The following is a 15,703-nucleotide window of genomic DNA, read 5'->3' on the forward strand; positions in this document are numbered from 1 at the left end:
GCAGCAGTAGCAGCAGCAGAGACTGTCATACAGAGTGAAGTAAGTCAGAAAGAGAAAAACAAATGTCGTATAATGTTGCTTATTTGTGGAATCTAGAAAAAATGGTACAGATGAACTTATTGGCAAAGCAGAAATAGAGACACAGATATAGAGAACAGACGTTTGGATACCAGAGGTAAGGGGGAAGGAAGGCAGTGGGATGAATTGGGAGATTGGGATTGACATATATATTTTTGATACTATGTATGAAATACTTAAGTAATGAGAATCTACTGTACAGCACAGGGAAGTCTAGTCAAAGCTCTCAGTTCAGTCAGTTCAGTTCATCTGCTCAGTCGTGTCTGACTCTTTGCGACCCCATGAACCGCAGCACGCCAGGCCTCCCTGTCCATCACCAACTCCCGGAGTTTACTCAAACCCATGTCCATCGAGTCAGTGATGCCATCCAGCCATCTCATCCTCTGTCGTCCCCTTCTCCTCCTGCCCCCAATCCCTCCCAGCATCAGGGTCTTTTCCAATGAGTCAACTCTTCGCATGAGGTGGCCAAAGTATTGGAGTTTCAGCTTCAGCAGCAGTCCTTCCAATGAACATCCAGGACTGATCTCCTTCAGGATGGACTGGTTGGATCTCCTTGCAGTCCAAGGGACTCTCAAGAGTCTTCTCCAACACCACAGTTCAAAAGCATCAATTCTTCAGCACTCAGCTTTCTTCACAGTCCAACTCTCACATCCATATAGGGCTACTGGAAAAACCATAGCCTTGACTAGATGGACCTTTGTTGGCAAAGTAATGTCTCTGCTTTTTAATATGCTGTCTAGGTTGGTCATAACTTTTCTTCCAAGGAGCAAGAGTCTTTTAATTTCATGGCTGCAATCACCATCTGCAGTGATTTTGGAGCCCCCCAAAAATAAAGTCTGACACTGTTTACACTGTCTCCCCATCTATTTCCCAAAGCTATAGGGTGACCTAAATGGGACAGAAATCTGAAAAAGAGGGGATATATATATAGCTAATTCACTTTACAGCAGAAACTAACACAGCATTGTAAAGCAACTATACTCCAATAAAAATTAATTTAAAATTATAAAAAGACTGTTTTCCAGAATATAGCACCCTGGACGAGGGGGAGAACCCCAAAAGACTCCCTCACACAAACAAAGAAAACACTCTGACTTTGGGTGGAGACAGACCAGGCTGGAATCCAGTTCCACCCCTCCCTGAGGTTGAAACGTTTTCATCTGTGAAGCGGGCTCACCACTGCCACTTGTGGGGTGCAGTTCTGAAGGCTGAATGAATGGATCCAGGGAAGGCAATGGAGGGGGAACACTCTGCCGAGGCAGTTTCACTCCAGGGCCTGAGCCTCTGGCGATGTCCCAACAGGAATCCCTGGGACAGGGGATGTGCAGTGGACCAACGCACATAAGGCTTTAGTCTCTCATCTTCCCTGAGCATATCACAAGGCACAGCTCTTGAGTATCATTTTCTCAATTTTCAGGAACTTAGTGGAAGAAAGAGTGATGCACTGAGACTTAGGTGCAGGGAGCATCTAAGCCTTCACCCCGTGGTCTGCCCAACACCCAAAGGATGCAGGACATCCAGCAGAAGATGCTACGGAAGACGTTCCTCAGTCCAGTTCGGGTCTATTTATTTCCGCATGTACATGCCTCCTGCAGAGTTTCCAGACTCCCAGTCATCACTGATGTCTAGGAGACAGAGAAACACACTCCTGTAAAAAGATGCTGTCAATCAGCAACAGACATCTTTCTTCCTCTCTTAAGAAAATGTACATCACCTCTGCACAGAATCTAAAATACAGGTAAGCAAAAAAGAAATTGTAAACAACCTCTCAAACACCCACCACCCAGATATGCTTATATATTTTTAAAATTTTTTATTAATTTATTTGATTTTTGGCTGTGTTGGTCTTCGTTGCTGGGTCTTCGTTGCTGCGCGCAGGCTCTCTCCAGTCGTGAGCGGGGTCTACTCTCTAGTGCGGTGGACGGGCTTCTCACTGCAGCGGCTTCTCTTGACGTGGAGCACAGGCTCTAGGCTGTGTGGGCTTCAGCAGTTGTGCGTGAGTTCAGTAGTCGCTCCGCGGCATGTGGAATCTTCCCGGACAGGGATCTAACCTGTGTCCCCTGCCCCAGATATGCTCATGTCACCATTTCCGTTCATGTCACTGTAGTCCTCTCCTCTGGGAACATGGGCACGTGTCAATATGTGACAGAAGCCGCACCAGAGCCAGAGGACTGGGGTTCAAACCACGTCTCATGACGTGAACGTGTTAGTCACTCAGTCGCGTCCACCTCTTTGAGAGCCCATGAACTGTAGTCTGCCAGGCTCCTCCATCTATGGGATTGTCCAGACAAGAATACTGGAGTGGGTTGCCATTTGCTTCTCCAGAGGATTTTCCCCACCCAGGAATCAAACCTGGCTCTCCCGCATTGCAGGCAGACTCTTTACCACCTGAGCTACCAGGGAAGCCCAACGTGTAGACTTGTGGAAAATCAGGGAAGATGACAGGATGTTCCTCTGAGTTCTGGTGAGGAATGAGTGGGTTAAATACACAGTATGCTCAGAACTGGACATGGCGGAGGACAGTGCTTACGGTGTGAGATCGGGACGCCTGAGGCAGGAAGGGCATCTCCCACAGTTGCTGGGGTCTGCATGTCCACGTGTGTGCACCTGTCTGTTGATGGGTGAACAGGCCTGGACTGACTGTGTGCACATGTACAGCTCTTATGTCCAAACCGACAACACAGGATCCAACTTAAGGCAACATGCTTTTTTCACACCACTTACCATGAAAATATTTTAAGTAAATAAACACAGATCTGCATCTGCATCTTAGTGGTTCTGGTGTCTCCCACTGTACAGATGTACCATCCTATCTATGCTCTCCAACTGCTGATGGTCTGCATAATCATTTGGAGTTGTGTTTATGAGCTCTCCTGGTAGGTATCACAGAAATTCAAAAAGTCAAAGATCAGAAAAGCAATGGTCCACTAGATCAAAACAAGACTATTTTCCACTCCTTTGAACCAACCTCAACTTAGTGAAGTGGCTTATTCAGCCCACTCAAGTCTAGTTATGATTTAAATCAGAAGCTATAATTTAATACCTGCTCAACATTAAAAACAGTAAGATCATTTGAATACAAATTTTATTTAATAAAAAGTCTACATGATTCTTAACAGAATAAAAATCAGAAAAACTTCAAACGCTTCCCTTCCAACCCTGTGGATGCCTCTGTGTTGCTGGGCTACCAGCCCCACCCCATGACCACGCAGCCTGGACGGCTGCGTCAGGCACTGCCGGGCACCAGGGAAACCTAGGTTAGAAGACGCCTAACCCATCTTCCAACCAGAAGTGAACGCTGGCCTTCTGAGCGGCAGGTGAGGTATGTGCAAGGCTAGAATTCTGAAGGGTCACAGTCTTCCTCACAGGGAGTCAGCCATGAGTCTTGCTCCGAGTTTGCATGTCTATCGGCCTGAACTGTGCGAAAAACCGGCTTGTCCACGAACTGCACGGTGCACAGCTCCGGGCCACTGTCCTGGCAGGGCGCACGCTCCAGCTCCAGCACCACGATGGTGTTCGGGGTCGAGGTCACCAGGATGTGCAGAGGCACGAACAGGGTCATCTGCGGGCCCCGCACTGGCCAGTAGCGGCCGAGGTTAAAGCCGTTGATCCACACCTGACCCTGGAGAGACAGAAAACCATCAACCGAGTGTGCTGACCCTGCTGAGGGGCGTGAGAACCTTGGTGCGGGGGGGGTGGGGGGGTGGGGAGGCAGGCGGTGTCCCCAGGAAGATGCTCAAGTCCGGGAGGAGCTGGGTGGGAGAAGCCACTCATCCCGGGACCCACCCTGCTTCAGGAGGAGACATGTTTGGTCCCTCCTGTGGCTTCAGCAGGTCAGCTCTGGATGACGCTGCGGCACATTCACCAAGTTTCTGAATTTTGTCCTGGGTCCGGCGCGACGTGGGGGTGGGGTGCCTGTCTGCACACACCCGCCTCTGCCTGAGGTAAGCAGGAGCCCAGCAGCCCAGACACACGTGCCCTCTAGAAGGATGGTGGGGGGTCGAGGAGGGAGAGGCTGGCTGCCCAGGTGGGCGTCTACCTTCTTGCTGCCTTTTGATGGTTTTCACACCAGCATAAGAGTGAGAGGTGGGGACTTGCTTCAAGGAGCACAGAGGATCCTATAAGCTGCGAGGACTTCTAGGAGTAGGAAAAGCTGCTTCCACCACAAAACCCAGAAGGAGGAAAACAGTTCTCAGGAATGGGGACCAGGCCCCGGTGTGTCTGCACAGCGTGACCGCAGGAGCTAGAATCTGCTGTCAGGTGGGACTTAGCAGTTGACGGAATAGGTGGAACATTCTGTCACAGAGAAAGCAAGGGAGCGAAGGAGAGGAGGTCACACACAAGAGGGAGACAGAATACCTGGGAGAGGATGGGAGGAAAGAAGAAGGGAGGAGGAGGGGTGGGAGGAAGAAGCACCAAAATTGGCCCCACAGTGGCCCTGATGTGTTGGGGGAACATCCTGGAGAGGGCCCGCCCTGGTTGCCCCCTGCAGCCCTGACCCTGAACCCAGCTCTGGGTGCTCACCCTGGAGCTAGCTCCTCAGTTCTCACCTTTGGGTAATTTTCAGCCCCCAGGGGGCCCCTGGATGTGAGCTTCCCAGCTGGCTTCAAACCTTATTCCTGTCGCCTCCTGCCTGTGTGACTCTGGGCAGGTCCCCACTCCCACTGGTACCTGGGGACGGGGCAGGAGGGGGAAGCCGTGCGTGGCCAGCATGGCGTGGCTGCACCCCTCACGCCACCCAGTGAAAAGACCTTGGCCTCCACGGCCCCGTGAAAAGAAGCCAGTGATGGAAAGCCACCTGTCTGTTGGGATAAGTCATTTAGAAAAAGGGTGACAGTTTCACACTTCTCAGAATTATTTTACTCTTGTTTTTACCACGGGATATGCTATCTTGATCCATCCTGAAGGTACACACAACGACAGCTTCACCAGGGTTTATCACATTGAAGATCTGGTGGCGCCCCGTTTCCGCAGTATTAGAGAACAGCAGAGCCCGTCTCTGCGGTTGGCGGGGGGAGACGGGCTCCAAGGGGAAGAGAGGGAGAGCGCTGTGAGCAGCACGTGTGGGCGTACCGGCTCCACACTGTGTCTGGGCCACACTGAGGACCAGTCCCTCCCCAAGATGCTGCCCCTCCAGTACCTCTCCAGCTGCACGGAGCAGGTCTCCTGTGTTGGTCATTGGGACTGGGGAGCTGGGTGGGAAAAGGCTTGCCCTAGCTCCTTCCAGGGTTAGGGGGTGCAATTCACCTGGCAAAGGAGATGGGGTGCGGCGGGCTGGGGCCCCAGGAGCATCTTGCTTGACACTGGAAGGTGGCAGGCCCCACAGAGCTGGGCCACTGTCAGGGGCTTGCCTGGGTAGACGAGGGGCTGGCACCTATGGGCTCAGCTCGCCGCTGGTCCTCCCACAACCCCAGGCCTAGCTTATCCTCCTAAATGCTGCCCTGCTCACAAATAGTGCGGTAGCTGCATGAGACATTAGCCGTAAAGACCGCCCCCGCCATGAGCCTCCAGGGGTACCTCTTGCTCCTGGGAGCCCCTCGAGGTGCCGACTGGACCAGCCCGAGAGGAAGATGAGCGTTTCCACCTTTGATTCTCCAGTCCCTCTTCCAACTTTCGCCTCCCCAGCTGCCCCCACATTTCTGGAAGGTCCAGCTCCCGCCAGTGAACGCCCAGGTGGCCCCTTCCCAGACTGCTCTGTGACTGACAGACGTAACCCCTAACAGTTGCTCCTGCTTGCTCATCAAAGTAGATGTAATTTTTCTTCTGACCCTCCTGGCTTTGCATCCTCTGTTTAAGTTATCTTTTCTCTCCCAAATTATCACCCGTTTGGAGCCTTCAGCTCCCATCTGGATTCTGCCTCCTAACTCACCTAAATGACTCTAATATGTAGATATCATGCCTGGCACCTTCTCTCCAACCTTCCCCAAACTCAGGATTACGGTATTCTCTGTTGCTGATGGTTAGTCGCTAAGTCGTGTCCAACTGTTTTGTGACCCCACGCTGTAGGGGTCATTCTGTAGCCCACCAGGCTTCTCCATGGAATTCTCCAGGCAAGAATACTGCAGTGGATTACCATTTCCTTCTCCAGGGGATCTTCCTGACCCAGGAATCGAACCTGTGTCTCCTACATTGCAGGCGAGTTCTTTGATTTTGGTTAATTCTCAAAAGCAAGGAAAGTCGCCAGGCCAGTTTCCCTCCACTCTCCGTCCCTGGGCGTTCAGTGATGCCTCTGACAGGTGGGTTGCCCTTCCAGCCCAGAGGAATGAAGGATTCCGGGAGCACAGATCATGGTACCTAGTTCTGAGGCCCTGCTGGTCAACAGAACTGTCCACAGAGATGAGGGCTTGGCGCTGCCCCACAGGATAGCTACCTGCACTTACCAGCGGCTGGTGGGCTGGTGCGAGGGAGGAACTAAATTTTCACTTTGAATCAGTTCAAAGGTGAATGTAAAACAGCCAGGTGGCTGGTGACTGTTGAGCTCAGCAGAGGTGTGGTGAATGCCCACCACTCCATCATCAGACCAATCTCCCTGCTCCTCTCTACTTTCACACCCAGTTCTTCAGACACATTCCGGCAGCGCTGGCTCAGGCGCCTGGAGCCACCCCCCATCCCCGACCCGGGCAGATCCCCCTAGTTCCTCTAGCTCTAGATCCCAGGCTCCACACAGCAGCTGCATGAACATCAGACAGTTCTCACGAGGTCCTGCTTCTAAGCCCCGTATGTGGCCCATGGGCACACACCTTGGTCCTCTCGCCCTTGTGGTCAGCTCCCCGCTTTCCTCCTGCCCACACCAAGCTCGCTCACCTGTGCACCATGCTTCACCCCGAGCCTGCAAGGCTATCCCCCACACTCCAAGCCTTCAGATCCCTCAAGTGTCCACCCCATCACCACCTCCACAGAGAGAAGGTCATGTCACCCTCCTCAGTCCTGGGCCTTCCATCCCAAGTTACTTGCTTGCCCTTTAATATCGTTCTTCTCGTTATTGTCATTGTTTGCACACGTAGTCACTTGTTTCACTACTGGTTTATCAGCTATTTCCAGCAGAGGCTCCATGAAGAGGAAGGCTGAGTCCATCTTGTTGAGGGAGAGCTTCTCAGCACCCAGCAGAGAGACATACGATATACACCCATGACACCCAGGAGGTTAAGACTCGTGGACAATTCTGCCCGGGCAAATACCCAGCCCCACTTTAAGAATACGCCTGTCCCTCCCCTCCCAGCTTAAGAATTTTAGGGACTACTTTTCACTGCAAGAACAATGCAGCATTTGCCTACTCCCTTGATTAACACTGTGATTTTTTAAAACACAATTTTTTAAGGCACAAAAAAAAATCAGTTTAGGACTTCCCTGGTGGTCCAGTGATTAAGAATCTGCCTGCCAATGCAGAAGGCATGGGTTCAATCCCGGGTCCAGGAAGATCCCGCATGCTGTGAGCAACTAAGCCCGTGTACCACAGCTTCTGAAGCCCACACTCTAGAGCCTGTGCTCTGCAACAAGAGGAGTCACCGCAATGAGAAGCCGGCGCAGTGAGTGGCCCTCGATTGCGCAACTAGAGAAAGCCTACGCATGGTAACTAAGACCCAGCGCAGCCAAAAAAAAAAAAAAAGAAAAATCACTTTAAAAGAGTCAAACTGAAAAAAAAAAATCTATTAAAATATGTATATATACATTCTGATTCTTGTTTCTCTTTAAAAAAAAATTATGCTGAAATTATTGGTGGGGGGACAGTAGGCCCATGTGATCTAAAAACAGACATATAACTCTTTTTTTTCCCTTTTGTTCTAGCCATGTGGCCTGTGGATCTTAGTTCCCCGCCCAGGGATAGAACCTGTGCCCCTTGAGGCGCAAGCTCGGAGTCCCAACCATTGGACCTCCAGGAAAGTTCCTAAAAGTAGACACACTCTTATTAATCAACACAGTTAAGTATTAATACATACTAAGGCCGAGCATCTGTAGAGCGAACACCGATGGCTTCAGAGTTTCCCTGGGTTGCCCCAGCTGAAACATCTCCATGACAAATGCTGACTTTCTCTGACTGTGGCTTGACCCCTGAGAGACTCCCCGCTCTCCGCTAAATATTACCACCACGGTGGTAATAGTTCCAGTGAAGGACAGGTTCCTGGCAGTGACTGACTTGCTTCTGTGTTAATCAGACAGACATGTGTCTGTCTGTTTTCAATTCTCCAGATAAATAGAACTCTCTGAGAAGAATGTAAAGCAAAAGATTCAATCCTGGTTTAACTCATAGCTTCAACATTTTCAAATATGGTCAGGAGTTCCTTTAACAACACCAAACTTGGGTTGAACGTTGACTCTGTTCTACTCTGGAAGAAGACATTTAGACACTTGGAGGACTTAAAGGTCCATTTCTCAAGGTTAAACGGTTCTCACATACATGCTTCATGAGTATTTATCGGGCTAACTTGGGAGGAAAAAGCAAAGAAAGAAAAAGTAAAACAGTGAGAGATAAGATGTTAAATAAACCTCCACACAGGAGAAAACCAAAATCTCCCCTTCCTTCAGACCCTAAATCTGTAGCTGATGCAAATCCTTTCCTTCCTCCTTTGTCTTAGAGTAAAAAGTTTACGATTCTCTGTATTTTAGGACAGACCCAGATAGAATCGAAGCCACGAAAACGCAGAATATTAACATAAAAGATGAGTCACTTCCTGCTCTCAGCAAACCCCAAAAGATAAATTCCTTCCTTTTCAACTCCCCCAGGGTGCCACCATTGCTTGATCTTTTTATGGAGCATCTCCCTTATGACTGTCTTCATGTGTCCTCACACTCCTGGAATGAAGCTAAGAACTGGTAAGTGAAAACCATCTCTAGGCAGCCAAATATTATTTGTTGCAGAGTCCATGCACTAAAATTTGTAGGAGATTCTCCTTTACTCAGAGCCCATTTACTCCTGTTGGCACACAATTCTTACAAGCCTTGTTACTAAATTAATATACATTTGGGCAAAAGTGTCTATCTAGTTTCCAAGTTCACAGGACTTGTGATTAGGAACAATGAATGAAGTGGAAATAGTAAACTTCATTGGGGGTAGGATAACTGTAAATCAGGCCAAAAAGAGTTGAAAAAGCATATCAAATTCAGAATGAAAGTAGGGTCACACAAGGCTAAGACTTCACGGCAGGCTGCAGAAATGCCCAGTTCTTCACAGCATACGCACTCAGGAAGTAGAATCTTGGATGGGGCTGGTCGAGTGTTGGGCAAAGAACATGGAAGAAGTGACATGTGAATTCTGACTTGGGTCTTAAGAATCCTTGCACATCTGCATTTTTTTCTTTGAACACTGCCAGTCATCATATGAGCAAGCCCAGGTTGGCTTGCTAGATGATGAGAGAGACACAGACTGATCTGTATGGTCTCAGCCAAGCCCCAGGAGGAGGGCCTCCTCGCCTACTGGAAGGGCTTACCCGGCCAAGACCAGCAGAACCACAACCCAGTCTGCCAACACTCTAAATCAGGAGCTAAATACAGGTTTGCTGTTTGAAACCACTAAGTTTGGGGTGGTTTTTTAGACAGCGAAAGCTAACTGATACACCACTCCATGGCATCAATGTACAGCAGAGTGCTACTTTTCAGTAAAGTAAATGATGTCATTGAACCCAATTTTCACAAGAGTAGGGTTATCCTCTACTAGTCAGTTCCTCTTTCACTAATTAGCCTCCAAATGCCATCTTCAAGTCCCCACCTCTGTCGTATCGGTACCTCTCCCAGGGTGGTTGTAAGAAAGTGAGAGGGCTCAGGTGAGCACTCTGCATGGTGGCTGGTGTGCAAGGAGCTCTCCACGACAAGACTGCTGGTATTGTTTCCCATAGCTGGGCCCCTTTTTCATCCTCTCTGCTGCACTAAAGGCCAGCTTCCTCCCTTGTCCCTGTCTTCTCCTGCAGAAGAGCAAGCTTTGGGGGAATGAGGAGGAGGGGTCTGTCTTATACGTATCAGACGAGAGGTGCCTCTGAGGCATCCAGTGGTCAGTCCACCCTGGTTCTGATGTGGTGCTCCCCGCTCTCAAAAATGACGCGCTGGAGCTGGAAACCGGGGTGTTACATATGTGGGGATGAGCGCCCCTAAAAGTGTAAGCAGCGGGCCCCGAATCAAGTCCTGAGAACTGAAACACAGAGAAAGCAAAGCCGGAGAAGGAATGAAGACAGGGCAGGAAACCAGAAGTTGGGTCACAGGCATCAGGAGAGCTTCAAGGGAGGGAGTGGCTACCTGTGTCAGACGTTACTTGCCAAGGAGTTAAGTGAGAAATGTCTGGGGAGCAGTTCACCAGGGGGTGCTGGTGGTCTCAGCAGAGACAGCTTCCGAGGAGCATGGGAGCAGAGTTCCTCCGCATCGCCCTCCACTCTACAGACTGAGTCCGTGCCTGACAGGCACCTTTCTGCTGCATTCCCATAAATGCTGAAGTCTCCCCTTTAACTTGCATCATACAGCCCGGCCCCCGCAACCTGCACAGAATTATCCATACAGACTCAAGATTGACGGGCCATCTAGAAGACGGCCATCAGGTCTGGAAACAGAGATGACACAGTTTCATTATGCTGAATGCAGCTTTCCTTTTTTGCTGTGTTCCAGACTTCATGGCCACCCCCTGTGATGACCAAGAGTGGACAGCTCTTCCTGAATGAGCAGGAAGTACCTGAGTGGCCTCTGGCCCCCACCGTACTCCTGGGTCGTCCCCCTCAGAGGCTGACAGCACCATACCTCCAGTTGTGTAGGCTCCAAACTCTGGAGTCCTAGTTCTGAACAACCAGTTGGGCATTGGGGATTCCCATGAGCCCCTCCTCAGATTCAATAATATCCTAGAATGGCTCACAGAATGCAGAAAAACACTTTACTGATATTTATGGGGTTATTATAAAGGACACAACTCAGAAATGGTCAGACGAAAAAGAGTCACAGGGCAAGGTATTAGGGGTGCAGGGCTGAGCTGCCGGCTGTCTCCATGTGCACCTCCTGCCCAGGTGTAAGCTCTCAGTATCTGGAAGTGTTCACCAACCCAAAAGCTCCTTGAATCTTGTTGTTCTAAAGTTTTTTTTTTTTTTTTAATAGAATTCCATTTCCAGGCCCTGACCCTAACTCCAGAGGTTGAGGAGGGATGGACTGGAAGTTCCAACGTCTAATCACATTGTCTTTCTGGTGACTAGGCCTCAGGATAGGACTGATCACCAGAAAGACCAAATGATTAGAGAGCTGGAAATTTCAAAAGCAAGATTCAAAAAAAGAGTCTCCAAATAGAAGATATTTATCAACCCTTCATTATAAATTCTTTTATCCATGGTTCTTTTACAGCTTCTTGCTTTTCCTCTGTATTCAATGTTGATTTTTTTTGGTCGCCAGCATGTGGGATCCTAGTTCCCTGACCAGGGATCGAACCTGTGTCCCTGGCAGTGGAAGCTTGGAGTTCTAACCACTGGAGGGACCACCAGGGAGGTCCCTCTATGTCGCTTCTTAATGTTCAAAGCTTAATTCTGGTAGAGGAAAAGCCGAAGTTATCCCACCCCTCTCACCCCCATGCTCTGCTAGGCACCCAGACCTACTCAAAGTGGTAAAAAATTCAGGAAGTCTACAGAGAATATTCATGTGGTGTCATCCACACGCATCTGAAGGAGAGATAAAGAGCACACATGTCACTGCAGACAGAGTAAGGGTTTTAGGTCTGGCCCATATGACAAGCTGGAGCACTGAAGAACAATGCTCACTGTGGGGAGTTTGTGGTCAGACGAGAGTTCTACGCAGACAAAGCACTGGCCTGTGTCTCTTGGATGAAGCAAAACATGTCAGACAACTTCCCAAAGAAATCCCAGTTGACGTTCGGGCATTTAACCAGAAAGCCACATCCGGCTCAAGTACGGCCGATTAATCAGAAATGACTTTTTTTTTTAATCTCCTGAATCTCCTTATCAGTGACTTCATTCACCCCATCAAGGTAGTTTCTCTATAACAAGTGAATGGCAGAAGTCAAAGGGTCAGAACAGGGGCCTGGATGGGGCCTCCCGGCTGGAGGATAGAGCAGGTTTGGTGCCCAGGGCAGAGTCTTAGAAATCAGCCACGCTTTGGGTGGTCCATCCCCTCTGCATCCCCCTGAACTGCTAAGTATGCATCCTCCCACACTCAGAACTCCGTGCCCTGCGGGGGGAAGTGTGTGATCTGTCTGCGGTGCATCTGCCCATCACTCAGAACCTCAGGAGCTGGCCTGGACGGTCCATGGCAACAGGGACCACCGCTCGCCAGAACAGAATAGAAAACGCGCTTGCTCTGTCCTAGGCATGATAAACGTGTGTTCTCTGACCTTCAGACCTAGGCAACCCAGGCTCGCAAATCTCATGTGTGTGTGTGTGTGTGTGTGTGTGTGTGTGTAAAGCTTTACTGAGATGTAATTCACATACTACACAACTCCCTCATTTCAAGTATACAATTCAGTGGTTATTAGTTTACTAATGAGAAATCCAACCATCACCCCAAAGAAAAACTCTTCAGTCTTTAGTATCTGCACCCGCCCCCCCGGCATTTTCCCTCAATACCCCCTTTTCCCTGCTCTAGGCAACCACTAATCTTCCTGTGTCTATAGATCTGCCTGATCCAGACATTTCACATACATGGTATCACATGGTATATATGGTTTGTGACTAGTTTCTTTCATGGAACATGTTTTCAAGGTTCATCCATGTTGTTCATTTATCTCTTTTTTTTAAAGATTTTTATTTATAAACTTAGTTTTGGCTGTGCTGGGTCTTCATTGCTGTGTGGACTTTTCTCTAGTTGTGGTGAGCAGGGGCTACTTTCCAGCTGTGGTGTGTAGGCTTCTCACTGTGGTGACTTCTCTTGTGGAGCAAGGGCTCGAGGGCGCACAGGCTTCAGTAATCGTGGTGCATGGGCTTAGTTGCTCTGAAGCATGTGGGATCTTCCCGGATCAGGGATCGAACCCGTGTCTCTTGCACTGGCAGGTGGATTCTTTACCACTGAACCACCGGGAAAGTCCTGTTCGTTTGTTTATACTGCCAAATAATTTTCCATTAAACGGGTAGACCATAGTTTGTTTATCCATTATTAGTTGAGGGGCATTTGGGTTTTTTGACCTTTTAGATGATTTTGGATAATTCTGGGTAATGCTGCTGTGTAGATTTGTGTACGAGTTTTTACATTTATTTTTGGCTGAACCATGCAGCATGTGGGATCTTAGTTCCCCTGCATGCTAGTTTTTGATCAGACATATGAATGAGTTTCTTGTGTTCTAAACACCCTGACACATTCATAAATATTGTGTGCACATGTACTTTAAGATTAATTTCTTTTTTTTTTTTTTTACTTTTGACTGTGCTGGCTCCTGGTTGCTTTGTGCGGGCTTTCTCTAGTTGTGGCGAGGGGGGCTGTGGGGGCTACTTTTAGTTACTGTCCAGGAGCTTCTCACTGCAGTGGCTTCTCTTGCTTTGGAGCACAGAGGCCTCTAGAGTGCAGGCTCAGTAGTTGTGGCTCACAGGCTTAGTTGCTCCATGGCACACAGAATCTTCCCAGGGATGGAACACGTGTCCCCTGCATTGGCAAGAGGATTCTTACCCACTGCACCACCAGTCGAGTCCTGTACATGAACTTTTCAAGCATAAAGGTGCAGAAAACCCATCAGACTAAGTGAAGAGCTTTTGCCTGGATCATTAGTACAAGCTCCCCCTGGCCTTCGAGGCCCTGTATGTGCTGCTGGCCTTTTCACTTGGGCCTCCAAGTCAGACAGACCTAGGGCTGGGGAGCCTTTCCACCAGCATGTCTGTACCTCACACCAGATACTCAGGTCTCTGAGCCTCTATCTGCTCATCTGCAAACTGGAGACACTACCAGGACATCCTACCACACGGGCCTCCTTTGATGATTATAAAGATAGTGTCTCTTAAGTGCTGAGCAAAATGCCTGGGTCAGTAACTCTTGGGTGTGACATTTCCATGACCTGGCCAAGGTGAACCCTTTTGACCTCCAAAAACATGTTATGCTTTTCCATTTACTTTTTCCTTTGTATCTAGTATTCTTTCACTTGAAGCTCCCTCCCTGACATAACCTCTGATTCTGATGAAGGACTATCCATCCTTTGGGTGTATGTCAAGCTCCATCTGAACCCCCAGCCCTGCTCATAACTCCTGGGAAAGATAATGCTGTCTTTATGCGTTGCATCTCTTGAAAGTTCTTTCTCCAAGCCACGGAACTGATACCACCTGGTAAGCCACCGTTTGTGTTGGGTCTTCTCGTGGGCCTTGGTCCCATACCCCCAGCAACAGCCAAGCCTCTCTTCACCAACGGGACCCTCGCAAGGCCTGCACTCCACTCACCTCCAAACTCACCTCCAAGAGGTTTCTTGCAAGGGACCCAGCAACATAAGCAATTTCCCTCTTCCACTTGAAGGCAGTAACAGAGCAACCAGGCCCAGGGAGGAGGCCAAATAAACCAGGCACTTAAAAAAAATGCCCCTCCTGAAACTTATGGCTCAGCAGGTGAAACTGGGGTGACAGCTTGAGTGATGAAGTGTCACGGGTGCCGAGTCCACACTGGGCTCTTGGGGGATCAAGGGGGACAGAGGGTCTAGGAAGGTTTCAGAGAGGAGTTAATGCCAGTCTTGAAGTTGTGAAGACCCAGTGGGCACAGAGAGGGAATGAAAAAGTGTGAACAGAGGACACCAAGAGGCAGAAGAGGAGGACTGGGTGGAAGGGCGGGGTCAGGAAGAGGGAGGGAGAGAAGAATGAGCATGCGCAATCCACTGGGAAGATCCGGGGAAGGCTATAGTATGTTTCCGGGTCAGGCTATACTTTCTTTCTGGGTCCCAGCGTCCCTAGATATTGTTTCTGGGCTGCATGCAACAGGGAGTTGGAGAGAAGATGGAAAAGCTGACAAAATGCTGGAGGAGGAAGAGAGAGAAGAGGATCTCGGCCTGGAGGAAGACGGTGGGGAGGGGTTTGGAGCTTACACTTCCTTCTAGAGGCCACTGGGCAGGAAGTGAGGGTGGAGGCAGAGAGATAAGTCTGACAGGAAGCTGAGGAACAAAGGATCTCACTTGATAGCGTCAAGTAGGGTGAGTCCTCAGTGGAGGAGGTGGGGAGGAGGTAGGTGGTTTAGGGGAGGTGGTGAGAGTTAGAGGCCAGCTGGGGATAGGGAAGACAGAGGCCAAGGACTGCTGGGCAGCTTGGGGACCTCCAGAGTTTGGAGATAGTGAAGGGACAAATATGCCGGAGAGGCCACACCAGGGGTCCTCAGTTACCGATGAACTAGCAGAGGCCAGTGGTGAACTCACTCCCAGTGAGGGTGAACAAGGAGTGGAAGGGCAAGGGGGCCAGTGGATTGACGGCTCCTAAGGGGGGGAAAAAAATGGTGATGTCGTCTAGGCAGGATAGGGAAGAACTGTGGCCCTGATGGTGGAGTTTCAAGTCATCCACAAGATCCAAGAGTAGACCTGGGAGCCTTGAGAGTTTTGAGGGACAGAAACATATGGCCAGAGAGAGGATCATAGAGCTTAAAATTATAGAAGTATGTTCACCAGGAAATATATGCTTGGGCAATAAACCAAGTCTCAATAAATTTAAGAAGATTTTGCAACCATCACCACAATTTAATCTGGGGACAATTCCATCACCCC

The 15,703-nt window shown here is 49.5% G+C and overlaps 1 protein-coding gene across 1 annotated transcript in view; it reads right to left on the reverse strand.

Moving 5' to 3' along the window:
• Window positions 1-3,146: 3,146 nt before the first annotated feature.
• The window catches only part of GLB1 (galactosidase beta 1), a 100,932-nt gene continuing 88,375 nt past the window's right edge, over window positions 3,147-15,703 (reverse strand). The window contains exon 16 of the mRNA XM_061127684.1: window positions 3,147-3,700. Within this exon, the coding sequence (XP_060983667.1) occupies window positions 3,413-3,700 (288 nt within the window). The 3' untranslated portion in view covers window positions 3,147-3,412. The remainder of the gene's footprint in view (window positions 3,701-15,703) is intronic.

This window comes from Dama dama, chromosome 24, assembly GCF_033118175.1.
Source record: "Dama dama isolate Ldn47 chromosome 24, ASM3311817v1, whole genome shotgun sequence".
NCBI classification, from domain to species: Eukaryota; Metazoa; Chordata; class Mammalia; order Artiodactyla; family Cervidae; genus Dama; species Dama dama.